Source organism: Chenopodium album, chromosome 13, assembly GCF_948465745.1.
Source record: "Chenopodium album chromosome 13, dcCheAlbu1.1, whole genome shotgun sequence".
NCBI classification, from domain to species: Eukaryota; Viridiplantae; Streptophyta; class Magnoliopsida; order Caryophyllales; family Amaranthaceae; genus Chenopodium; species Chenopodium album.
The window spans coordinates 29,646,900-29,672,841 of NC_137846.1; the positions used below are offsets into that span (position 1 = coordinate 29,646,900).

General features: G+C 35.9%; 2 protein-coding genes across 4 annotated transcripts; both read right to left on the reverse strand.

Moving 5' to 3' along the window:
* Positions 1 to 329: 329 nt before the first annotated feature.
* On the reverse strand, positions 330 to 9,805 carry LOC145576555 (protein BTR1-like). 3 transcript variants are annotated; one of them, XM_081634293.1, is made up of 9 exons: positions 9,648 to 9,805; positions 8,223 to 8,461; positions 8,041 to 8,147; positions 6,329 to 6,522; positions 2,357 to 2,424; positions 1,028 to 1,123; positions 895 to 956; positions 726 to 809; positions 330 to 649 (listed from the first exon to the last, which is right to left on the reverse strand). In XM_081634293.1, the coding sequence occupies exons 2-9, from the start codon at positions 8,454 to 8,456 to the stop codon at positions 646 to 648; spliced, it is 849 nt and encodes a 282-aa protein (XP_081490419.1). In that variant the 5' UTR covers positions 8,457 to 8,461; positions 9,648 to 9,805; the 3' UTR covers positions 330 to 645. The 3 variants fall into 3 exon arrangements, with proteins under 3 accessions (XP_081490419.1, XP_081490417.1, XP_081490418.1); XM_081634291.1 differs by having other exon boundaries at positions 2,357 to 2,478; XM_081634292.1 differs by having other exon boundaries at positions 2,357 to 2,478; positions 8,223 to 8,458; positions 9,648 to 9,804.
* A 2,764-nt stretch (positions 9,806 to 12,569) lies between these two features.
* Positions 12,570 to 13,064, reverse strand: LOC145575424 (uncharacterized). The gene has a single exon (XM_081633296.1). It carries the CDS (start codon positions 13,062 to 13,064, stop codon positions 12,570 to 12,572), a length of 495 nt encoding a protein of 164 aa, XP_081489422.1.
* Positions 13,065 to 25,942: the final 12,878 nt, after the last annotated feature.

Below are 25,942 nucleotides of genomic sequence, written 5' to 3' on the forward strand. Positions count from 1 at the left end.
TAATCAAAATTTCAATTACTTAACGTGTGATTAACGTTTTACTTACAACAGTTTTTGTTAGATTAGTTTGAATGTACTATTGATAATCAAAGTTTAATGAAGCGTATCAAAGTTTAATGAAGCGTATCAAAGATAAAAGTCAAAACCATGAGTATATACAAATAAATTCCCTAGGTTTTTAGTGAAGGGTGTGAAATATGTCCTAAAAGACTTATATGCCACTTGCAGTTATTTAACACAAGTAAATAAAAAAGTGATTGATTTTCTGATAACTTGACATCTCTTATGGGAAAATGGACAATGTACTCCGTATTGTATTGTTGGATAAATGAATAAACAAAACCTCTGCAACAATTAAATTATTAGTCAATTGCATATTAATGACAACATATGTCAATTAGCTCCTACTCAGAAAGTACAAAAAGCGATTTGGCCTGGAATAAATATTAAAAATAAACGTATTTCGGGAAGGGCATGAAGTTGTCTCCGGTGACAAGTAACGACCCTTACCAACAATTCCGTGTATACTTGTATCCATGAGCTCGTCTATAACTGCAGCTTCTGCTCCGCGTTAGACCTCAGCGAACATTGGGGTTTCAAATGCAAGCAACGAATATGTAACTTCTGGCGTGGCCAAGTTACTCATCAACTACATAAAAGTATATCAGACAGATTTTCGCAGCATTGGCGAATAAGACATGAGTGTACAGAATCAAACCAATCACCTCTCTGAGACAGAAGCCACTTTCTGATTAATCATGGCTTCTGCTGTACGAATTGCTCTAAGTGAACCAGTGATTGTCACTTTCCTACAGTTAGTAGAGCACAAACAACGCAGGTTCAATATAGCTTCCCAAAAGAAAACAGGATTTGTCACGTCAGCAGGTATATTACCTGTTAGATGTACCGGACATGAAATCACCTCTGTCTGATATCTTAATTCTCGCTCCACTAGCCTAAAGTATAAAATAATTAGCAGTAATACAGTAGAACAATTTGTCATTCAATTTGCAACAAACAAACCTACCTGACTGATTTCAAGTATGTTCCTTCCACCACGTCCAACAACCACACCAATATGCTCATCAGCAACACCAATCGTCAAGGAGTTACCTCGATCTTCCTGCATGTGAGCAAGCATCTTGGATATCAAAAGAATACAACAGTAGATAACACACAAGCAACTTGCCAAATTCCATAAGCCCTTAACAACTGCTTCTGAGTTGTTGGACCATATAATGGTTGAACACTATTATTAAGATGCCGTGTAATCCTGAAACAGTATAATCAAGTAATTCATTTATAGTTCATTCCAGACTGTGCACCACAAGAAAACCAAAGCCCAGACGGTGAAATGTAGCTCGCCAAGGGGGATGAGAAAATTGGGTATCACTGTATAATGAACTGGCGAAAGAGTAAGATTTTTATAGGTAGTACAATATAATTCAGTGAGTAGTATCATGAGGAAGATAAGTGAGCTAGTGAAAGGAAAAATGCTACTGCTTTGTCCCACTATGGGTCCAGTTTCCTTTCTAGTTTATCCAATTAAGTTTACCTGGATCATAAAAAGTCACGAGGGGCCACAATTCTAATCTGACATACACTGCTTTTGGTCCCACCAATTTTCTCTCAACTCCACCAAACCAAACCAAACCAAACCAAAAATTAAATGGGGAAATCTTAGAGGGGCAAAGGGAATAATAAGAGCAGTGTGAGACAAAGCATGATGAATATTAATGAGTGCTTCCCTTCACGTTCTTTTACACTTTGGGAGAGATTGAGAGACCAAGGCTTATCTTTTATTGTTCTTATTATTCCGTAAATTAATTACGTATCTTCGATCCTTCTATTAATTTTCATCTACCCACTTTATATATTGCCCGATTATGTGAATCCATATTCCATAACACACTGGTTCAATTCTACAGTCTTACAAAATGCAATCAGATACAATCTGACTGATTTATCCATGAGCTTGACATAAGTGATTGTCAGGTAAAGCTATATGGTTTTAATTCAAAAGGTTAAATAAAAGAATAGCGCAAACTAACTAGCTTAGAACATTCAAAAATCACACAATACTATAGTAAAAGGAAAAGGAATTATGAGCGGTTTGAGCCCTCATATTGCCAAGCAAGTCACCCTAAATTTTCAAGTTGGCCCGGTTTCTACTCCAGCCTTGAGAGAACCATTAAAACTAGATCCAAATAGATGAGCTTATTTCTTAGTTATTCCAAAAGTCAAGTTAACCAGAGAAAATTAAACAGCAAAGTTCAATATAGTCCCTCCAAACAATATGTACACAAAAGATACTAAATTCATCGAGCACAAAGAAAAATTTGGGAACAAAATGAACCTTGTTACTCAGATATCTTGCCCCAACACCATTTGGTCCATAATTTGCATTGTATGCTGCTGTTCCAACTGGAGGATGCACATATGCATATGGCACACGGTGAATACCAGCAAACAAAACACCTAACAATGCAAATTAGAATAATTCACTAGGATTCAATGTACCCTATTATAAAAGCAAATCATTAAAGAGGAAGATAGGAGCTACATAATTCCATACGCTCCACAAAGAGGGATGGGGGCACCAAAAAAAACAGAAGAATTTCAAAAGGCAAACAGAGAGGGTAAGAAACCAACTTCATATTCTAAAAGCATTCAGGCAGATAGAGATAAGGCAAAGCAGTCATACAAGAATAGCTCGTTACTGTTGAAAATGAAGAATTTCAAAAGGCAAACAGAGACGAAAGAAACCAACTTCATATTCTAAAAGCATTCAAGCACATAGAGAAAAGGCAAAGCAGTCATAAAAGAATAGCTCAATACTAAAAAAATAATATGGGTCAAGCAGAGCACCCTTTTCTAGATCCTTGGTGAGAGAAGGTCCATACGAGATTAAATAAAACAATCTTAGGGGTCATTTGGTTTGCACGAGGTAAACGGAATGGAATCAACAAAGGAAAGGAGGAGAAAGGAAAGCTAATCCCTAAAATTTGTATAGTTGTTTGTTTTACATAAAAAAAGAGAATCACATTTGCAACCACCATTACCCTCCTCCTTCTACAACTAGCTCTACCCTTTCAATCTTACCATTCACCTACCACCACCACCACCACTTTAGCCACCGCCCTCCTCACGACCTACCACTGTCTCCCCTGTTGTCCGCCCCTGCCGCCACTGATTTCCTCCCCCTTTGCCGCCGTTGATGCGCTCTTCTCTCTCAATATTTTTTTAAAATTTATAAATCTAGTTGCTAGGTTGTTTATAAGGTGTTACGGATTTATTTTAGATGTTTGGGGGTAATTAGGGGTGTTTATGGAGAGAGATAGGGGTTTTGGGTGGTTTTTGTGGTGAATCTAGAGATTTTGGAGATTGATGGGTGGTAGTTGTGGGGCTAATTTCGAGTTGGTTGGGGTGGTTTTCGAGAAGGGTGAGTTTTTCGGGTGGGTTTAAAGTGATTTGGGTGGGGTGGTTTTCAAGGAGGGTAGGTTTTTCCGGGTGGGTTGACGATGATTTGGGTGGGCGGTGAAGTTGGTCAGTTGATGGTGGTGTTTTCGACGATTGGGCGGTGGTTAAACAATGGTGACGGTGGCTAGGCGGCGGCCATGGTTTCTGGCAGTGGTTTTGGACGCTAGCAATGTATTAAAAAGCTCGAGGCAAGAGGGGTTCTGCTGCGCCTAGTGCACCTCTTTGATGAGAGGCGCAGTATATGGGCAGTTAAAAAATTTTGGCTGAAGTTTGCCTCAAGTGCGCCTGGGGTGCGCCTCGGGCGCTTTTTGTGCGCCTAACCCAAAACGCCTCGCCCAAACCTAATTAAGCGCTCACCCCTGATCGCCTTGCGCCTCAGCGCGCTTTTTCAAACACTGGTCGCTTGGCGGTAGTGTTTGGGGTGGATGGTGTCTTCAATGTTGGTCAAAGGTAGTAACAAAGGTGTCGATGTAGTTGGGTGAAGAGGAGTATGGGACTTTGGGGGAAAGAGTGATTCCCTAGAGGGGTGGGGGGGGGGGGTGGGAATCAAAGTAGAGGAAAATAGGGTAATAAGAGGGGTAAAGGGAATGATTGAATATGTGTAATAAACATCATCAAAGGGATATAAGGTAAATTTTACCTTTCCCTTTCTTAGACACCCCCAACCACACAGCCCCTTAAGGAGAAGGAGGTTAACTGAGAAAGACAAGGAGGCTATGACATTATCATTCAATTGGTATCTTGATCTACACGTGACAAACAGGCTGGTTGGACGAGTTTCAAGTTAAGCTAATCTACAGTTTAGAATCATATTCGGAATAATCAGTTCAATCTTAGTTTTTTTTATTGCAACAATACTTTAACTCTGCTTTCAATTAGTTTATTATCATTATAAAGGAATTTTTGCATTAAACCACCTTTTATAACCATTTTTTTTGCAGGAAACCACCTTATAAAATTTTTTTCGCAAAAACACACCTTAATCTAAATTTTTTTTATGAGGCCACACCGTTGCCCGGAAAATAGACTTTGACCTTGTATTTCGAGGTTGACCCAGCCACGCGTCTCCCTCGTGACACCCTAAAACCACTAACCCTCCCTTTTCCCCAGCGAGCCACCCTCCCCCTCCCCCTTCCAGTGGAAGGCGACCACCTCCCTCCTTCGTTGCCGGCGACCGTAGCCCCTCCCTTTCCCCATTCCCGTCCTTAAACCCAACCATCAAGCCCTAAACCTAATTCCTAAACCCATTCTTGTACCTTCGTGAAGCGCAACATCCATGGCGGTTGACGAACGACAGAGTTTGGGTCTGGGTCAATAAATCGAACGGTGGCACTATAGGCGGAAGAGGAGGAGAGAGAATTCGTGGGCGGCGCTTTAGGAAAATGGGTGGTGGTGGATCTCGGGATTCGGGTGGTGAGAGTGAAGGAAGTGATGGTGGTTAGGTGGAAGAGGAGGAGAGAGAATTCATGGGTTGGGGAAAAGGGAAGGGGGCAGGATCGCCGATGCCGGGTTAGGGAGGTGGTTGCCGGCGCCAGCAGCTAGCAGGGGTTGGCAGTGGGTGGGGGAAATTGGTTGGCTGGTTTTTTGGTTGGCTGTGGAAAGTGGTTGGCCACCTGAAAATTGGTTAGTAGTTTTAGGGTGTCACGTGCGAGGCACGTGATCGGGTCAACCCCGGAATACCAAGGTCAAAGTCTGTTTTCCGGCCAAAGGTGTGGCCTTGCAAAAAAAATTTTAGATTAAGGTGTGTTTTTACGAAAAAAAAATTTATAAGGTGGTTTCCTACAAAAATATGGTCATAAAAGGTGGTTTAATGTAAAACTTCCTATTATAAAATTTTAATGATTATAGGTCATATAATGTTTAAATCTGATCAAATCTAATTGGATCTTGTCAATTTCAACTCCAGATACAAACCAAGTTGCCTTGCTTTAGGTAAAAGTCTAGTAAATTTTATCACAGATGAGGTGATGGGATACAGATTAATCTTGCTACTTTGATCTTAGTGCACCTAAGTGACATGACACATCTATTAAAAAACAAAAAAAAAATTAAAAAAGAGAGAGAAGGAGAGAGAGAATACAATAGTAGTCAACCAAAAATGTCAATTAATTTTTTTTTTTTATTTTTTTTCTTAAAAAAAGATCTGCCCAAGAGTTGATTTTAATAGTGACCAAAAACACTACCTGTCTACTTGAAATATGCTCCTCTCATGTCTCATCTGACCTTCCAGTTTCTCCTCTACCAAAATTCCCATGGAGGAAAAAAAAGACAGCCTACAATTTTGGGGACAAGCCTTTTGGCTACCAATAAGAACACTCCTGTAGAGTACTTCGACTTAGATCATTGGACAAACTTTATAGTTTCATACTCAAAATTAGAGTAATATGCCAAAACAGAACCCTCCAAAAACATTTTGTGGGGAGCTGTGCCTATTGTTTTGTACTTCCACCCTCCCACCTACTTTCTAGTTTAATAGTTACATCATATGATTACAGTTACCTAGAAACCATAAGATAAGCAATATCATTACTCAGCTTCAGTCAGCTTTAAAGTTCCAGTTCAAAATGGAAACTTATAAACCTATGACAAGATAATAATTTACATTATCATGCACTTAAATAACAAAAACCGTTATATTATCAATATGTTCCATATCCATCACTGTTTAATTCTGATTTGAAGGGACAGTGACTATAACCAACATAGAAAATCTTGACTAAATTTGTTGTCTGCACAGCTTAACAGTTAACATCCAGACATTAAAGACAACAGTGTAGAAGAAGGTTTATAAAAGAAGACCACTTCTAACTACATAATTAGAGGGACCGCTCAGGTGGCACAGTCGTACCTGGGTATGAAAGAGGGGCATTCATGGACTGCATGTAAAGGGAATCTTCTGTTAGCTTGGACAAAATCAGATCAATAGCTTGCATCTGTTCCTCAAAAGAACCTGTCAGTGTGACAACTCGATCAGTCAACCCAATATAGTTATTGTCTTGGGGAGAAATCTTTATGCCGGCTTGAGAGTCTTCAATAAACGACCTGTTTACAGTAAAATTCTAGCTCAGAAACCAAACCTTGGAAGGCAATGCCTACCATAAACCATTAGGTGAACTAATACATATAACCTTTTTTTTTTACTCAGAACGAATACATATAACCTGGTAATAAGAAAAATAATCGTTGATGAGATACTACAAAAAACAACTGATGTCAACACATGCACACATAAATGCGTGCGCAACACATCCTGAAAGGATTTTTGCATGTGCCTTTTAAACTATAGATAATTAGAGACTATATACAGTTCATGTCAACAGTTTTGCAATTCGTAACCTCTTCTTCTCTTTCCCTCTGATTTCAAACTTCCTAAATAATAATTACACTTAAACAATAACTACATAGACCAAGGAGGACAGAAAACAGAGCGTTAAAAGTGGGGTATGTGTAAGAAAACTAAGGGAGCATTTGTTTGGGGTATTTTAGAAAGGTTAAGAGGATTATCAGATAAATTTTATCATTCCTTTTCCCCTCTCCTAACAGCCAAGGTCATCTACACCTATTCCTTGCCCCCACCCCGCTAATGTTTCACTCACTTTTTTCTCATCTAATCCATAGTCACATCTACCCATCTTTGACCAACATTGACCACCAACGCACACAACACTACACAATGCAAGATTCAACCACTACAGTCAACCCTCCAACCCAACCACCAATAAATTGGTTGAAGTAAGGGAAAAATGTTATAAATGGGGCGCGCATAAGAATAACTTCATAATTCAGGAAAAAGCAAAAAAGGAACGGACAAAGTAAGAAGCATAACCAACAGAAAGGAATAAGGGTAGTACATATCATTCAAAATAAAGGTTCCCTAGTAACAGTCAAAGTGTCGGGTAATGATTTCACACCCATGTACAAGAGTTACATCAATTGTCCAACATGTGTAATTTAATTAAATGAAGAGTCCAAATAACATAGCTTCTCTTTCCGAATCAGAAACATTAAAGCAAAGATTAATAAGCACATACAGAATTAAGAAAGTGACGAAATACAACGAAGACAAATATGTATAAAGTAGATTGGTTGTGAAACAGATATGTCATAGTTCTCATCACCAAGCATTTAGACTTTTATCCCTCCATGGTTCTTTGCACGATTCTGTTTATACATACCTTTATTATATATCATGACTTGTAATTATCACCATCCTTAGTTTTCTTATATTAGATTTTATCATTTTAATTTGTTACATGTTATTCTTCACCTTCACTTTGTATCACATTAATTCCTGCCCCAAATTGAAATAAATAGAGAGGGGGGGGGGGGGGGGGGGAGACAAAGTACATTCTGAATTTCATGAACTCTGATGTGCCAATGGAGAGAATTATCTGATGTATAAAATTAACTAATTGACTAACCAACCAAAACTGTACCTAGCTTTGTAATATTAAATCATTCGTGCAGAAGTTAAAAGTTTACCAGTATATGCATATGATCAGAAAAAAAAAAATGCAATTGGGGAAACTTCCAAGATTAAGAAAATCTGATATGACATACTTTATGGTGGCTCCACTCTTGCCAATAATGGCACCACAGCAGTTATTTGGGACTACAAGTCTAACTTTAGATCTTTGGTCAGCATCATCACCATCTTCAGATTGAATCTGATCAACATTAAATTTCTGAGAAGAATTCATTCAATAAGTTGCAAATTTCTTAATTTTCCAGCACGACTTTACCTCACTAAACAATTTGTTGAGAATAAGGTCCATAGCCTTCAATACATCATCAATCTTTCCAGATATCATAATTATTCTGTCAGCTGTCCCGGGATAGTATTCCTGATTGCGTGACAACTGAATTCGAGCCCCAGAGTCTTTCTGAAAATCAGTGATCATTGACCCACCTTTGCCAATAACTGAGCCAGCAGCAGCATTTGAAACAAGGAACTTGAGATATGTAGGCTTATCCATGTCTTCTATGTATACATAAATACATAATCATTAATATAAACAGTATATCATCAGGAAAAAAAATATGTAGCAACAACATTAAACATTTCTTTGCTGAAACATGCAGCAGATTTAATTATAAAAATAAATAAAAAAAATGATTCCAAATTACTCAGTTACTCATATGCTCAAAACAATGGTTTTAGTTGTTCTCATTTAATAACCAAAGATACGTGTTGAGTAACAATCAACAGATGAAGCAGCAAATTGGAAAAGTGAAGCAGAAATGAAGCTACAACAGACAAAAACTAAATGGAACTGAACCATTGTTGGCTAATAAAAAAACAGGTAATTAATGTTCTCAGTTTCGTCAAATTATTTTTCTTGGTGAAAAAGGTCCTAGCCACAGAAAAAATCTTCTTACCTGTTTTAAGATCTACAAGTCTACAACCCTTCTCAGTTTACTACACAGTATTTGGAATGCAGACAAGAACTGACAAGTCCTGAATCTAGACTTCTTCATTGTAAATTATTTAAATTACCAATAAATTAAACATTTAACATTTAAGTTGAAAAAAAGGGTACATACATATATGCTTGTCCTTATCATTCATTTGCATTAGATAACTTTCATACTAATATATGATCCAGAGAATATATTCATATTTACTGCTACGAGTACTCACAGTATCAAGCTGCTCAATACGCAAACGCTCATCAAAATATTAATCAGAATGCATCTCTTATTACTGCCCATAAGTAATATGGAGTAAACAATAATCTCTGAACAACAATCTACTGATCTCAGAATCCAGCATTATTAGCTCTCATTTTGCATCCTCATTAAAAATTTCACCTCCAACCTAACCTCGGCTTCGTATAACATTACTTCCTTCGAAATCTTTCATTGTAAGAATGGCTAATCCAGACAAAGGAATACAAGTAGTAAGTTTGGGAACAAAAATTCCATTTACATAGTTTCGTCCTATAATTCAAGGGTTTGCAGCACATTAGCAAAAAATTTGACTCAATTATCAAATTAAATTCTTCTCGCTTAAGAATATCACTACCAAAATTCAAGCATTTCAGTGAATAGATTATAACCAATAGTTCAACAATCAATTCACCTTAGAAGAACCCTAAATTGAATCAAATGAACGATTAACATTAGATTGTGAAATTGATATTCGATGATTAAGAAAGTCATCTTACCCTAGGCTTCAATGGAAGAGAGAAAGGTCAGAAAGCTGCTTTCAACGGAGAATTCAGAGTAGCCGCTTCAATGGAGGAAAGAGACAGGGAGAGGGGTGCACGTGAAAAGCTCCAATATCCTCTTAATTCACACTCCTTTCTTTCATTTATTTATTTATTAAATATCCTTTTAATTCACTTTGAGAGAATGAAAAAGATGAGTGCATATAGGGGCAAAGCACATTAGCACAAACGACCTCAATTTTTTTTAGTTGATATATTTTGACTTTAATAATATTTACACACTTTAATTTGACTTTGTTTTGTGATTTATACGTAATCAATCAATTATCAATTATCAATTATCAATTATTATTATATACTACTAAAATCGAATCTAAGAAAACACTTGTCAATGCGTTATTAAAAAAATTTCCGCAAAAATTACTTTCTAAAAAAAATATTATTACATTAAAAAAAAAAAAAAGATTGCCTTTAGATTATGACTTTTATTTTATATAAAATCTAAAGTGAACTTCCTAAAATATCGACTTGCACATTATAACTATCACATATTTAAATATTTTCTCTTTCATGTTTTTATTATTTTAATACGAACTGTATTTCATTTTTAATCAATTATATACTACTAAAATCGAATCTAAGAAAACACTTGTCAATGCGTTATTAAAAAAATTCTCGCTAAAATTACTTTCTAAAAAAAATATTATTGCATTAAAAAAAAAAGATTGCCTTTAGATTATGACTTTTATTTTATATAAAATCTAAAGTGAACTTCCTAAAATATCGACTTGCACATTATAACTATCACATATTTAAATATTTTCTCTTTCATGTTTTTATTATTTTAATACGAACTGTATTTCATTTTTAATACGAACTGTATTTCATACGGTTTAATACTGATCAATCGATTTAGTTTTTTAATATCTAATTATATTTTCATTATAATTAGTCAATATCCGTGCATTGCACGGGGTTTCACCTAGTTAAAAATATAGTCATGTGAGGTCTTGTTAGATTCGTGACGATATATATTTTCAAAATATCAACTTTTTATAATTTTTGGTAATCGGTAATTAAAGATATTAACGGTTGAATTTGTGCATTGGCAAATGTGATTACAGAAACGTGTCAATTAAAAAGAAATAGAAGAAATATTTATTAAGCATTTATATAGAAGAGCGTTTTGGGGTTTTCATTTTTTTTTCCATTTGATGTTTTTCTACCACAATGGTACATTCATGTGTCCTATTATGCTACAGTGGTACATTCATGTGTACTATTATGCATGTATAATGTACCAATAAATATAAGTTGTCTTAATAGTATTTTTTGTGTATTGTTACGTATGTAGTGTTACTTTTTGCCATCATATTTTCCACCAAAATCCCTTCCCCCTTGGCCCACTTTCATGTGACAAACTTTAACTTAATCTCAAGAATGTCACCGTATATGTTACCAAACATATAGGTGCTATGCGCCTATATATAGTTATTCGAAAAAGATAATCACATTCTGGGAAAGTTGGGAATCTAATATTATACCATATCATCTATAAATATTACTAAAGTAGCAACTATTAACATCACTGTCCACGTGGCAGCTTTATCAGAATATTTTTCCCAGCTAAATAAAATCTGACGTCATCACAATTTCTTTGGTTTCAAGTTCATCATAATTTCTTTGGTTTCAAATTCAATTTTTCTCCTCTTAATTTATCTACACTCTTTAATTTATTTATTTTTCTTCCATCACCAACTATATGTATTTAAGAGCATGAGCAATGGTGTGTAACTCACAACCATTACAAGTCACCTTATTTATTTCTCTCTTCCAAATCATCTTCCACCTCACTTTCCACTATCTTAAAGTTACTATTATGAGTCAACTTATTTTTTTATCTACAATGGTAAGGTTATTCACCACTCTCTCGAGTAACTATAACCCACTACCAGGTTTGGGCTCATAGTTGTCCATACCACAATATAAAATTTTTTATTTTCCTTTTTTTTCCCTTTTTTTCCCCTTTCCTCTTCATCTTCTTCCTCCCTTAAACCCTTTCCCCACCTCCATGGATAGCTCCCATTATCGGCCAAACCTCCGCCCACCATACCTCCACCTCCGACAGCAAGAAACCCACCACCAGCCACCACCTTGGTCGAAACCTAGAAATATGCAACCACCTCCGTTAGAAATCACCGGAAACCACCCAAAAAAATGACCCAAAAACACAAGAGTGAGCAATGTTATGGAGTACTTCCGACTGATTTTCATGATCTTCAAACATAGACAAGTTCCTTGTCGACTCATGGATCTAGCCATTAAAAACGATGAGTTATATGCTGAAAATTGTCTAACTTTGGTCAAAATTGATGACGTTAATTTCTTTGTCGGTGCTCCGTTATTATTTATTTGTATACTATTATTATTGGTTTGTATACTGTTATTTTTTATTTGTATATTGTTATTATAGTATTGAATATTGCTATTAACAGGAGAGTGACTACTTTTTTACAAAATCGTAAGTAATATGCGAAATTACATTTTTGCCCCAGTATGGGCCCAACGAGCCCATACCTGGTAGTGGTCTATCACTACTTCCACTCTTTCTCCTAATTTTATCAATACCCCATCATTTATTCTTTCTCTTAATTTGTAGTTATTGAACTTACATATATAATTATGTAATAAAATTAACACATTGTTAATTGTTTTTTTATTATTTTAATTAGAGCATTTTATTTACTACAATATTAATAATCACTTAAATATGTAAGCTTTTTTTTTTTTTTGTTTTGCAAATTTTTGAAATGAAAAATACAACAGTAATAGAAAATTTAAATTACATAGTTTCTAAAACAAAGAGATACATAAAAATTTAAAATACAATCTTCATTAAAAGCGACATTGCTCATCTCTTTATTCGTTGCTGAAACATCCCCATATATGCTCAACCAAGTCATTTTTTAATGCAATATGTGTCTCCCAATCACGAACATTATTTCTATTTGCCATATAACCACTTAAATTGAGCCTATCCAATCGTCCACTTCTCACGGTAAATGGTTGATTGTTGTTACCAGATGATGACCCAACTACATTTTGTGGTTGATCATTGATGAATTCAGATGCATCGTAATGCAAATATCCATCTCGCTCATCTTCAACAATCATATTATGCATGATAATACAAGCCATTATGATTTTCCATAAAATTTCAGTTGACCATGCTAGACCTGGTTGACGCTTTATTGCAAATCGAGCTTGTAACACTCCAAAGGCACGTTCAACATCTTTTCGATAACTCTCTTGCTTCTTGGTAAATAATTTGTGTCTAGCGGTTTGTGGGTGTTTGATTGCTGGGATAAATGTTGCCCATTTCGGATAGATACCGTTTGTAATATAATAACCCATATTGTATGTATTTCCGTTGACATTAAAGCTAACCTCTAGAGCTCTGCCCTCACATATATAAGAGAACACCGGTGATCATTGGAGAACATTTATATCATTACAAGAACCTGGTATACCAAAAAAGGCATGCCATATCCATAAGTCTTGTGAATTGAAGCAACGACCTTTAAGATCATGGTTGTTGTTTTACTTTTACCTTAATACATTCCTTTCCAAGCACGTGGACAATTTTTCCACTCCCGGTGCATGCAATCAATGCCGCCCATCATACCTGGAAATCCACGACTATAACTTTCACAACAGAGTCGTTCAATATTCGTAGTATTCGCCCTCCTCAAGTACTCCGGTCCAAATTCAGAGACGGCCCCTTCAACAAAGTGATCGAGCGAGACATTCCCTTGCAGTACTTGATGCAATTTTAAGATATTCATCAAGTGCATCGGCTGATATACCATATGCTAACATTCAAATTGCTGCAGTTCATTTCTAGAGGGGGGGATGCACCTAGTCTTCTGATGGCATCCAACCTTTGTTGAAAGTAAACATTACTTTCACTTAGTTGATTAACAATGTGTGTGAACACATTCTTACGCATCCGAAAACGTCGGCTGAACATATTGGTTGTGTACTGTGGTTGGGGACTAAAGTGGTAGTTATATAATTTCATATTAGCATATTCTCGATATCTCTTGGTACATACCACCTTTGGTACGTAGGTTTAGAGTGAAGGGGACCTGGTGAGTAGAGGTTAAAAGGGGAACAACAGCTGCATTATTCGCTTCCTCGATCAATTTTTCTTCTTCTCGTCTTTAGGTAATTGATTCATGCCACTCTACATAGTCGTTCACCATGTAATCAAATAACCTTGAACTAGATGAACTAGAAGAATTTGAATCAGGGTTCATTTTGTAATTGTAAGGAGGGTGTGCCCATCATAGGGGATCATTCTCCTTTATGCCCATGGCCCTTTAAAAGTCTAGGACTTTACACTTTTTAGAGTGTATTAGGATTTGAATTCTTGACTGTTTGAGAAACCTTGAATCAAAGTTGATCCTATCATTATGCTTTTTTGTAAGAAACTAGTAAGGAGTCGCCAATGAGTTTTAGGAAAACTCATAAACCTCGTTCATGCCTTTCTCCCAAGTATAGTTCAAGGGATATTTAGCATGAATCATAAGTTTACCCATGCCCAAATTAGTTTACTTATACTAAAAATGAGTTCTGGAGCGAGGGTACCAAAATAAAGTTCCCTTTAGGGGGAAATCGCTATTCTAGCCCTAATGCGGCCTCTACTAGCTCTTCCTTTTCAACAATTTCATTACCAAACAATATTGCAACGTGATACCTAAAACTAAGTCAGTTGATTTTATTTACACGCGTTAATCATGTAGGAATTTCATTGCAAAAGTCGTTATTCTTATTTAATCAATATTCGTGAAAGAACAAAAATAAATAAGATTCGCCTTGGCTTAGGTGATAAAACAAACAATTACTTATCAAATTTTAGTCTTGATTAACGAAAGAACACGATGTAAATGAATTAATTAAAAGTCCGTTTTAAATGATCAAACAACACTAATTAATTAATTGAAAGTTATTTAAACAGTAAAAGAAATGGTGATTGATCTAAGTGCTCAGGAATTTACCACTTTTCCTTGCTAGATCTTTGTTTAGAACACTTATGGAGTCCTTCTTGTTCAGGAACCTCCACCGTAAGGACAAGTAATAAAAGGGGTGAGTGTTTAGGATAAGAGGGTGATTAGTAAACAAATTCACAAAGTTTCTGCCAGATTTTAGGTTAATTTCTATGTGTCAAAGTCTTTGAGCACCTCTTTATAGGGAATGGGTGCATTTAGGGTTTTGAGCATACTGCCGCAGCAGGTGGCGCACGCATCTCAAAAGGTCGCGTGGGCCTGTTGCGCACAAGTAATTTAGATGCGCTGCTGTGGGCATCGCAACTGATCTTCTTGTGTAATACCCCATATTTTTATACGTATTTTTAATTTAAGTAAGTATTTCTTGAAGTATTTAAAGAAGTAGAAATTAATTATTTACGAGGTTTTATTTATTTAAAGAGTTTTACTAAAGATCTAATTTATTAATTTAATAATTTAAAAATATTGGAGCATATGATTTTATAAAAAGTAATTTTTAAAGTCAATGGTATTTAAAGGAAAAGTTAAATAGTAGTTGGAATAGGAAAGGGTCATTAAGTATAGGAAAGGAATTTTAGGTATGATGGTTATTGAGAGAGGGTATAAATACCCATCATATGAGCAAAATCAAACTTTGCCCAAGGTGGAAAAAATACCCAAAGGTAATTCTCTCTCCCTCCTCTTATTTTCCCTTTCTCTCTCTTATTTTCCCCTCCCCCCTTTTTTTCTTTCACACCATCGCACACCACCACCGGTGACCGGCTGCCAACACCACCACAGCTAGCCGCCGCCAGCCACCAGCACAGTGCGGCAGTAGCAACAGCCGCGTGGAGGTGGCGCCGACCATTCTCCCCTCTTCTTCTCCCTTTTTCGTGCACACATATAAAAAAAACTTCTCTTTTCTTTTTAATCCTAATCTAGCCATTGATTAATTATTGTTTTGGGGTTTTGTGATGGTTTTATGATATTTGATATGAAATATATAAATTTTCATATTTGATTTTGAATTAAAAAGCCCCAAATTTCAAACCCTAGATCTCTAAGTTTATGTATATTGGTGGAAATTGATTATGGGTGATTTAAATTATTGAAATAGGTGTTTTAAAACATATTTATAGCAAGTTTTGATGATTTGATAAAGCTGAAAATTTTGTATATAAGCCATAATTAATTTTCTTGAAAGGATTTTTGACTACCCATTAATTGGGGATTAAAGTAAGGGTTTTAAATTAAATTTCAGCTTATTTTAAATGATTTATGAGTGATTTAAGGAGTGTATATATTGCTGGAAATTTGTATGAAATAGGTATTAATGCCTCTTTGTAATTTTGGATTGTAGGAGATTTCCAAGTGAGTGATTTTGTGTAGTCATGGCGATTTTGAGATCGTATTCAAGGTACGTTCACGTACTTAGCAATTATTTGAATATGTAGAAGCATGCTAGGCTTTGATTTATTAATTCCAAGTAATATCATGATTGGTATTGATTGGAATTGAGGATTGATGTAATATTGGTGATTGAATGGTGAAGTATGGATTATTTATGGTTAATTGATGATTGGAATTAATTTTATTGGCATGTTGAATATGAACCACACTTTTATTATTGGCATGATTGAGAGCATGTTTAATTTGGTTTGGAATATTGAAAGAGAATTTTATTATGGTTTATATAATTTTTATTGATGCTATAAGCTTGAGGAATGAGCTATTTAAGTGTCTATGTACACGAGGATTAAATTATTTTGGTGCCTAGTGCACTTAAGGTGTTTCTAACACCGAGGGATAGGATTTATGACACATTATGCGTTTAAGGTGTCTTTGACACTGAGGTAGATTAAAAAGGGTTCAACATCAAAGGTTATGTGGTCACTAATCACTCAAGAATTAAATTGGTATACTTGGTTGCTTGAATGGTATTGATTATTGTTGTTGCTATGGTTTGTGAGTCATCACCAAGTTAAATAGTATGTAAATAACGTAAAGTGAAATAGATTACACACCAAAACTCTTGGAACGTATATACCTTGAGTATGAACATACGGGGGGAGTTATGCGACTTTATATTTGACCATAACTTCTATTGGGAGTATAGGACGTTGTATATTCCTTTTTATTAATGCGCAGGGATTCTGCCACTTACGAGAGTGGTTCTTTTATAATGTCACGGTTAGCTCCCGTGTTAGTACCCTTTTATTGGGGCAGGTTAGGGGGAAACCCGTTCAATGCGTAATCAAGCTTAATAAATAATTTAGTTACTTATTGAATGTTCATGTTTTTGTAAAAAAAAAAAATGTTCATGTTGTATATTGTATGCTTGTAAACAGGTGCAATAAGGTAAGTTGTGTAATTAATAGGATGAAAGCATGTTAGTGTGTTTCATTACGCTTATGTACTCAGCTTTGCTGATTGTGTGTTTGCATGTTTGTTTGGCCTTATCTTTACCTTGGCCCTACGACGATCCATTTCTAATGGCGAGTAGTGGGGACAAGTAGAGAGAAGTTTTTCATGTGATGAATCATATTCATGATAGGCATGAGTGAAGAGCGAATCATGCTTAGTTCTCATAGGAATATGATGTGTTTTATTGCTTTAATATTATTTATTTATCATGCTTGCTGACTAACGCAAAGGTTTTGTTATTTTCACAATTTTAATAAGGGCCTACAATGGTTCCAAGTTGTAGGTTGATTTTGTTTAATTTTGTTTTACTTTGGTTTTTACTTTACTTTTGTTGGGTCTTGACTTTGAAGTTGACTTGTTTTGAACGGTTTTTAAAAATAGTCTTCCGCCGTGTGTCTTTAATAATTGTCTTAGCTGTTTTCACGGTGGCAGTAATGTCTTAGATTTTCCTAATTCGTATTTTGAAAGAGCAAAACAGGTATTTTAAAAGAAAGGAATTTCTAGGGTGTTACAAAGTGGTATCTAGGATATTTGATTGAGATTTTATTACCACTAAAGCCAAAAACGTGTTTTAAAGTGTTTTGTTTTAAACTTGGCCAAGTGCTTATTTAATTAAGTAATTTTAAAGATGAGTTATTTTATTTTATTTTGATTTTAAGAGGACCAAAAATTTTATCTATCTATTTATATATATTTTATAGGGTCCGAAATTTTTTTTTTTTATTTATTTGGAGAAGTCCGCAATATTTTTTATTTATTTTTTTAAATTGGGACAACTAAACTTTTTTTTTTAGGGTGTCCGAAATTTTTTATGTTAGCCGAGTGTAATGGCCTTTTTCGGAGTTTATTTTCAAAATTAAATATAAAGAGGAGTAAAAAATATTTTTAGTTTGTTCATTTTGCAGGAAAGCAAGGATTGAGATAAGTATTATGTGTTAAAGCTTTTAAAAGCATGTTGGTGAGTTTAGGTAGGAAAGAATTTGGGCATATAAGTTAGAAATAATTATGTTCTTGTATGCATTAATATTTAGGTTGGGTTGTGATGTTTAATCATGTGAATTGACTGAAAGCATGTGATTATGTGATTAGGAATAAATGAGATTTTTTGATTGAACATTGAACCTAATTCAAGCAAGAACTGTATTATTTTTGTTTTCTTTGGGAAGGGAATTCTTTTCTAAGCCTTTTCCTTTACAGGATGCCCGATCTTTCCTAGCAAACATTCCTAAATTGGTACTCTAGTTAAGAAAAACAATGAACATTCATTTGATTATGTCAAGAAAATCTAATTCTGCTGTTCTCACCTGAGTGATGTCCTAGGAAACAAGCTTTATGACCTTCTTGATCGAGAGTCTGCTATGATTATTCACTGTCTTCCAAATGAACCCCCATACCTTGTTGTGAAAGCAAAGTTTTCTGATTTCTATCTACCGGGGGACGTTCCAAATTACTCTAAATACAAAGATTACTATGGTCAGTGGTATCCAGATTATAGATACTTGATTTCTTATCTCATTAAAGTTGAGAAATATCATTGAAAGCATTTACACATTCCAAATCCAAACTACTACTATGATGATCCAGCGGGGAATAATCCCCCTTCCTCTAGTCATCAGTCAGGAAGTTCTTCTCCTACTCAGGGTGATCAAGCAGGGACAGTTGGAGAGCAAGAAGAAGGAGAGATGATGGATAAGAGTAGCCATACTGTTGATAGTTCCACTATGGAGATTTCTAATCCAAATCCACCTCCAACCCCAATTATAATCGATATTTCATCTGACGATGAGGAAGATGAAGAGTTCGTTCAAGTGGAGGAAGAACTAGAGTCACCTGAACCAATGGAGGAAGTAGATGACCCTGAATTCGATCCTGGAAGCTACAAACAATCTACAGATAAGAAGGACAATGTTCGAAAGGACTAGATTTTTGTAGTTTCATTCCTTTTAGGATTCTTAGACTCATTTCCGCATTTTGTGTATTTCTGTTTCAGTAAAATAATAAGTGGCATGTCCAAAGTGAGTCAGTGAACTTATGTAGTTACATAAGTTATTAGAATTCATTTTATTTCAGTATTCCATTAATTTTCTTACTCAGCAATAAAATTTCGTTTAATTCTTTCTTAATTCATTTCGTTGACAATTAATTCATTTCATTCCCAAATCATTCATTTCATGTTGCTAATCCAATGAGCCAATTCTCACTCAAAACAATCCAATAACTCATTTCTAAGCTCTGGGTATCCATGGGAATTGTTTTTATTTATTAATGTGATGCTTTATTAAATGTATGGTTGGTTAGAATTCAATAATTAGTTGACAAAGCTGCAAATTTAGGGAATTCTAGCTTTTGCTATCCCAATTTGTTAGCTTCAAAATTTAATGTGTATGTTTCAAGGGTATTTTTTAGTTAGATGAGTGTCTACCTTGAGAGCTAACCAAGACCATAATTAATAAAGACCCTTGTTTTAATTCAGCCGAAGAAAAATGACAGGAGGGAGTGGTAACAACAATGATGGAGGAGAGTTGAGTGAAGTTGTGAGACAATTGGCAGCTGTTGCCCAACAATTGGCAAGGAACTCAACCGACAATGGGGATGCTCAGGGAGAGCTTTTCAAGAAGGTGGCACAAAGCAAGCCACCAACTGTGGTACCTGGTTTTTTGTGGACAAATTAGTCTATAGAGGTTCTACTTAAGTGTCTGACAAGACATTCAATTAAAAACTTAGAGTCGCCACCTTATTTTTACCCGAATAAGGACGGATTGTAAAACATTCAATTTTGAGAAATAACAATAAAAACTAACTGCTAACCCCATAAAAAGAAAATTTAAGGCACATTCTCGGGTTTGGGATTTAGGTTAAGAGAATCGAACGTCTGGAACTCGTCTTCTCTTTCATTCTAAAGAATGGGCTCCTACTAATGCGTTGCTTAAAGTCAAGTTTTAAGGCATGTTGGTCGCATAAAATGATACAATAATTAATATAAGGTAGGTTTGAGCACCAGAGTGCACTACGTACTGATCATAGCGGGATTTGAATCCACTCACAGATTAAAAATAGATGTCGTATTTTAAGTAACCAACTCCATTAGGTTTTTAATTTGGGTAGTTGACATAAGCATCATTTTTATAAGTGGGATTTTAGTGATCTTTGACAGATTCACTCATAAAAGTAAAATGAACCACCTTGGTTGAGAAAAATCATCCCGGTTAGTGATCACCAAAAGTGTCTTTTGAACAAGACAATTCAACAAATGCATCCCAATTGATGACTTTTTAGTAGGTCAAGGTATTTTTTGGAGTGAAACTATAAGGGTTCACTATGTAATCTCACTTTTGGTTTTAAAATCACTCAAGGGTAGTTTTTGTATGGTTTTAAGAGTTATGTGTTTAGGCTTGATGAAATTGGCCAAATAAAACACAACACCTGTCAAGGCCTTACTTCCAAATAAAAGGGAACAATAAACTATTTAATCATATCCGATTGTCAATTAATCCATCGGGCAAATATAATGGGATCCGGGCTTATTTTTATGGAGATGGATGATTGTTACAACCTTTACAATTAAATAACTAATCTTAACCTCATGTTTGGAAATGAGGCCATAACCTTATATTAACTATCATTAATTATGAAAAATAAGTGTGCAAAGTTATGATTCATTCTTGTGTTATGGAAAGGGTTTGAAATAAAAAAAAAAAGTTCATAAAATTATAAAAGTTTTTATTTCTAAAATCGTCTTAAAATAAAGTTAAAGTTTCTTTAAAATGTCATTTATTTCTGAAGTCATTTTAAAATAAGAATAAGTTTCTTCAAAAACAATCATTTAAGAACAAAAATTAAAGTTTATTAAAACTCTTATTTCTAAAGTCATCTTTAGATAAAATTAAAGTTCCTTAAAGCTTTTTTATTTCGAAAGTCATCTTTAGATAAAATTAAGACATCCTAATAATTAAAGTTTCATAAGTTAAAATTACATACTATAGTGTAATATAGGTTTCATGACACCATTAGTTCCTTAAAAACAAATTAATTCATTTTTTTTTAAAAAAAGAATGTAATTAAGAAAAACGTGCCTTTTCTCAATTTAGATATCTTGAACGAAAAAAATAATTAAAAATTATAGGAAAAAATCGACAAATCCGGAAAATTCCTACAAAACAGATGTCAATTCTACTAAAAACTAGAAACCACACATTAGTGCTAAAAGTAGCTCCGAAGAGCTCAAATAAGCATATAAATGACCGTGGGACGGGGGATAAACAAATCATAACTTCACCCCAATTTAAAATCCAAAATCCATAATACAACTCAAAGCCAATCCAATAAACATGCATCATAATTAATCACTCAAATCCATCCAATTACCCATCTTCCCTAACAATTTTCAAGTAGAGCAAACCACAAGAGCATATAGAATTCAAGACTAGTGCTCACACACTCGATTCTCATTTATGTGGCGAGTAAATAATGTACTCGATCGCTCTCCAACTAACCCCTTTATTGTGAACAATGGCCTCCCAAACTCATAACACTCGTGTGTTTAAAGAAATAAGCACTCAAACTAGATAGTCGACTCGGAATATATCAAGTCATCCATCGCATTGATAAACAACTACTTTCACATCCATACAATTCTATGCACAAAGGTCGGAAGGTCTTTAAAGCTTGTAATGTAAGGCTTAGGTAAAGGGTAGGAAGTATTTGGGAAAAATGTGAGAGCAAAGCTATGCTTAAGGGAGCCAAATCCTAATAAAACCAAGGCCAAAAATAAATTATGACCAAACATCTCCAACACAACTCAACTCTACAAAAATTCACCAAACAATAAAATTAATATATCGCAAAATTACCATCACTTACAACTTCACTCATAAAGATATGATAATATAGAACTTGAGTGAATAAACAAACTTTGAATTATTTATTTCTTTTCTTCAAACTTGAAATTTTTTTTCTTTTGAATTCTTCTTTTTTTTTTCTTTTCTTTTTGAGCAACCTTCCATAGAACATTTGAACATTGAAATAATTTTTTTTTTCTTTTTATCTCACATTGGAATTTTTTTCAACTTTGAAACACAAATTCTCATTTTTTTCCAATCATAATATCGAAGAACAAATTACTCTCTCCAACATTGTGCAATTATGTGCACACTACATCTCCCTCACCTCACTAACTATTAGCTCCCCCAAGCCAAGCTTGGGACTAGTAACCAATGGGGCTTAAATAGGATTGTAATGTGGCTAAATAAACAATAAAAGGGGCACAAGAAACAACATGGGTAGCAAGAAGGGAACAAATGTATCTAATATCGTCTGAAGGCTACCTAAAGGAATGAACGCCTTCGTCCTCCTCAATGTGCATAACAATGAATCATATAAACATTACTCATAGTTGCAAAACAATACTCAAATTCATTGACATAATAGGAACTAACACACATTCCTAACCAAATCAACTAGTCAAGCACTATATTCACAAGCAATTGGACAAAATTAACGCATGCTAAAGCTCCAAGGCAATCAAACATCAAATCATGACCAACTAATCCACAATGTTCATTGTCAATAACCAAGAGTTTAAAACAATTTTTATCAAGGGGCACAGGAAGCATGATTCATTTTTTCATTAGAACGTATTTTTGCATTTTTTGTTTTTTGAAAGCAATAAATCTAACCTAGAAAGAAATAAAAAGAGAAAAGAGAGAGAGAGTATTACCATATATACAAAATCATCTTCCCCCAAGCCAAATCAAGCAATGCCCTCATTGTCTTGGGAGTGTAGCAGCGAAAAGCTACTCCTCATCATCATCCTCCTCCTCCATCCGAGTATAGCCGCTCCCACCTCCATGACTAGAGTCGGCTCCTCCGTGACCCAAACCACCTGCAAAATAGTTAGGATCCACATTACCCCCAAGCCCACCAAAAGGAACATTGGCCTCATAACCATGGACGGAAGAATAGTCCACATAACTACTAAAAGCACCGGGGGTCGAATATCCTCCTTGAGGATATTGAAACCAATCGGGAACTAGAGCCTTGGGGGGGATAGCCCCTTGGCGTGCATGGTCATCATACATGGGGTATAAGCCCCTCCCTAGGTTCCGTTCTACGTACCCCACCCGTCTATCTAGAGAACCTACTCTAGAGTCAAGGTTTTGGACCAAACCCTCTACCCTTCTTTGGCCCATCTCAATCCTATTAAGTTGGCTCTAAAAAGCCGAGAAGTCCTAAGGTGCATTAGGATCGATGTTGTAGTTAATAGAAGAGGTAGGGATGTCATGCACGTAGGGTTGGGGTGGTGATTGGAAATGGGGTTATGGTTGAGGTGGAGATGGAGGTGGAGAATAGAGAGCCTCTTATGCCTCTCCTAAATTGCCTAACTCGAAGGTATATGTGGTCTTACCCTTATCAAACTTGGTCAAGTTGGGGTTGGGCAATCTAAAATCTTGGTCTCTCCTACCCGACTCCCTATGGATTATCCACCACATTTCGTTAGGTTGAGTCACACTATTTGTAGGTTGGATCTAATTAAGGCCTCCTAAGTAGCTAAGGTCCATTAGGGTAGGGCCATCTATTCTCCTATGGTCATTGGGTGTAAAACCCATCAATTTTACCACAATATGGGTGATAACCCACCAAAATAGATAGGAGTCCTAGCTCTAGAAACTTCGGCCGCCTTAGCACTACGTTAGAAGTGTTGGGTCATCCTAAGGGGAATGTTCAACTTCCCACAAATAGGGATTAAATAGGAGGCCAACAATTCCAACTCATCCCTCCTAACATTAGCCGGTTCATGCCTCCCAAAGATGGTGAGGCCAACAAATTTTTGCCAAAATTTTAGCACGGGATGATGAATGATGGTTCCCTTGGCATGCTGGAGGCTTTCTAAAACCTCCCCCGTGAGGGCTAGGTAAACTTCGGCACAAAAGTCTCGGGGTGGTTCCATGGATTTATCGGACTTCAAATCAAAAATTTTTCCAAAGTCTTTTAAAGAAAGTCTCACATCATTATTAAGTAACAGAATTGAACATGATAAACAGTTGAACTTGACTTAACTAAATTAAATGTAGAGATGAATTCTACAGTTAAGTAATCATATGTATCAAAATGCAAGTATAACAAACTACTCATGCCAATTCCCTTAAACAATTTTTCTACTTGTTTGTCAATTCCTAATGATACAGAGAAGTAGGATGGTGAACAAAGCAACTGAACTTCAAAGTAGGATGGTGAACAAAGCGAGTAGTGATTACCTGCCTTGAGATGAGGTTGAGCATCCTAGACTTTTGTTCTTGGCTAGTGACCACCACCTCGCTCCACCCCGGAATTTGAAGTTTCGGGTCGACCATTGGTGTTGGTTTTTGCCTAGATTGTTCACCTCTTTGATTTCTTGATCTTTTGGAAGCCATTTGAGTTGATTTCTTGACAAACTTGAGATTTCTCTCTCTAGGGTTTCCTAAAAGTGTGAGAAAATAAGTAGAAATTAGATGGAGAATGTAGAGGAAGATGAGAGGATTAAGAATATGTAAAAAATTTTGAGTTTTGATGAGAGAATAGGAGAAGATCTTGATTGGAGAGTGATTTTCAAGGTTTGAAAATGGAGGTTAGAGAGAGAAAGTGTAGGTGAAAGAGATGAAAGAAAAAACAAAGTGAATAGAAAAGAGGAGAAAGAGAATTATGTAAGCTCTGGATTATAGGCGCGCCCGATCGAGCGCCTGTTCGCCCGATCGAGCGAAGGATGTTCGATCTGGAATTTTACTTGCGCGCCCGATCGGGTGCGAACTTGCCCTTGATTTCTCTCTCGATCGCTCGCCCGATAGTGCGAGCCTTGCCCAGAATTTTTTTTTGAGATCACTCGATTTCTCCAAATTTGCGCCCGATCGGGCGAATTTCCCTTCAATTTCTTTCATGCTTGCGCACCCGATCGGGCAATTTTACAGCCCCAAACTTCAAACACTTGCACGCCCGGTCGGGCGTGGTTGCCAGATCGGTCGATTTTACGCTCGATTTTTGCTTCACTCTCGCGCCCGATCGGGCCTCTGCCCAGTTTGGAGTACTCTTTTTTGTAACTTTTTCTCTTTAAGTCTCCTTACTTGATAGCTCAAAACTTACACAAAATCACTTCAAAAAGGTAAAATTGCACTTTCCTCACCTCTCTAAATAAAGGAAAAATAAAATAAAGAAAAACTAGTCTAGAAAGCAAGAAATACGGGTTGCCTCCAGCAAAGTGCTGGTTTAAAAGGTCTCGCACGACCATTATACTTAGCTCTAAGATGAGAGTGGAGTTAGGTGGGTTTCCTCCATCACTTCAACAGTAGCTCCATCATGATACACCTTCAATCGTTGACAATTTACTTTAAACTCTTCACCCTTTTCATTCACTAGCTCAACCGAACCAAATTTGTTCACCTTAGTGATAGTAAAGGGACCCGACCACCTAGCCTTTAGTTTTCCTGGAAAAAGCTTTAATCTAGAATTAAAGAGTAGAACCTTATCACCCGGTGCAACTCTCTTGGTAGGATCTTCTTGTTGTGCCACTTCTTGGTCTTCTCCTTGTAAATTCGTACACTATCGTACGCCGACAATCTAAACTCATCCAACTCATTGAGTTGGAGAAGACTTTTCTCTCCCGTGACCTTAAAATCCATGTTAAGCTCCTTGATTGCCCAAAAAGCTTTGTACTCCAACTCCACAGGAAGATGACATGCCTTACCGTACACTAGTCTATAAGGTGAGGTACCAATTGGTTTTTTGAATGCGGTTCGATACGCCCAAAGTGTGTCATCTAGCTTCATACTCTAATCCTTCCTTGACTTAGCC

Bases quoted from the DNA above. Each gene is read 5' to 3' on its own strand.
- LOC145576555 (XM_081634291.1), bottom strand. From the start codon at position 8,456: ATGGATAAGCCTACATATCTCAAGTTCCTTGTTTCAAATGCTGCTGCT. The intron at 6,523-8,040 runs GTATGTCATATC...TACTGTAAACAG, and splicing joins AAGAGTGGAGCCACCATAAA to GTCGTTTATTGAAGACTCTC. The intron at 2,479-6,328 runs GTACGACTGTGC...TTGCATTGTTAG, and splicing joins TGCCCCTCTTTCATACCCAG to GTGTTTTGTTTGCTGGTATT.
- LOC145575424 (XM_081633296.1), bottom strand. From the start codon at position 13,064: ATGGGTTATTATATTACAAACGGTATCTATCCGAAATGGGCAACATTT.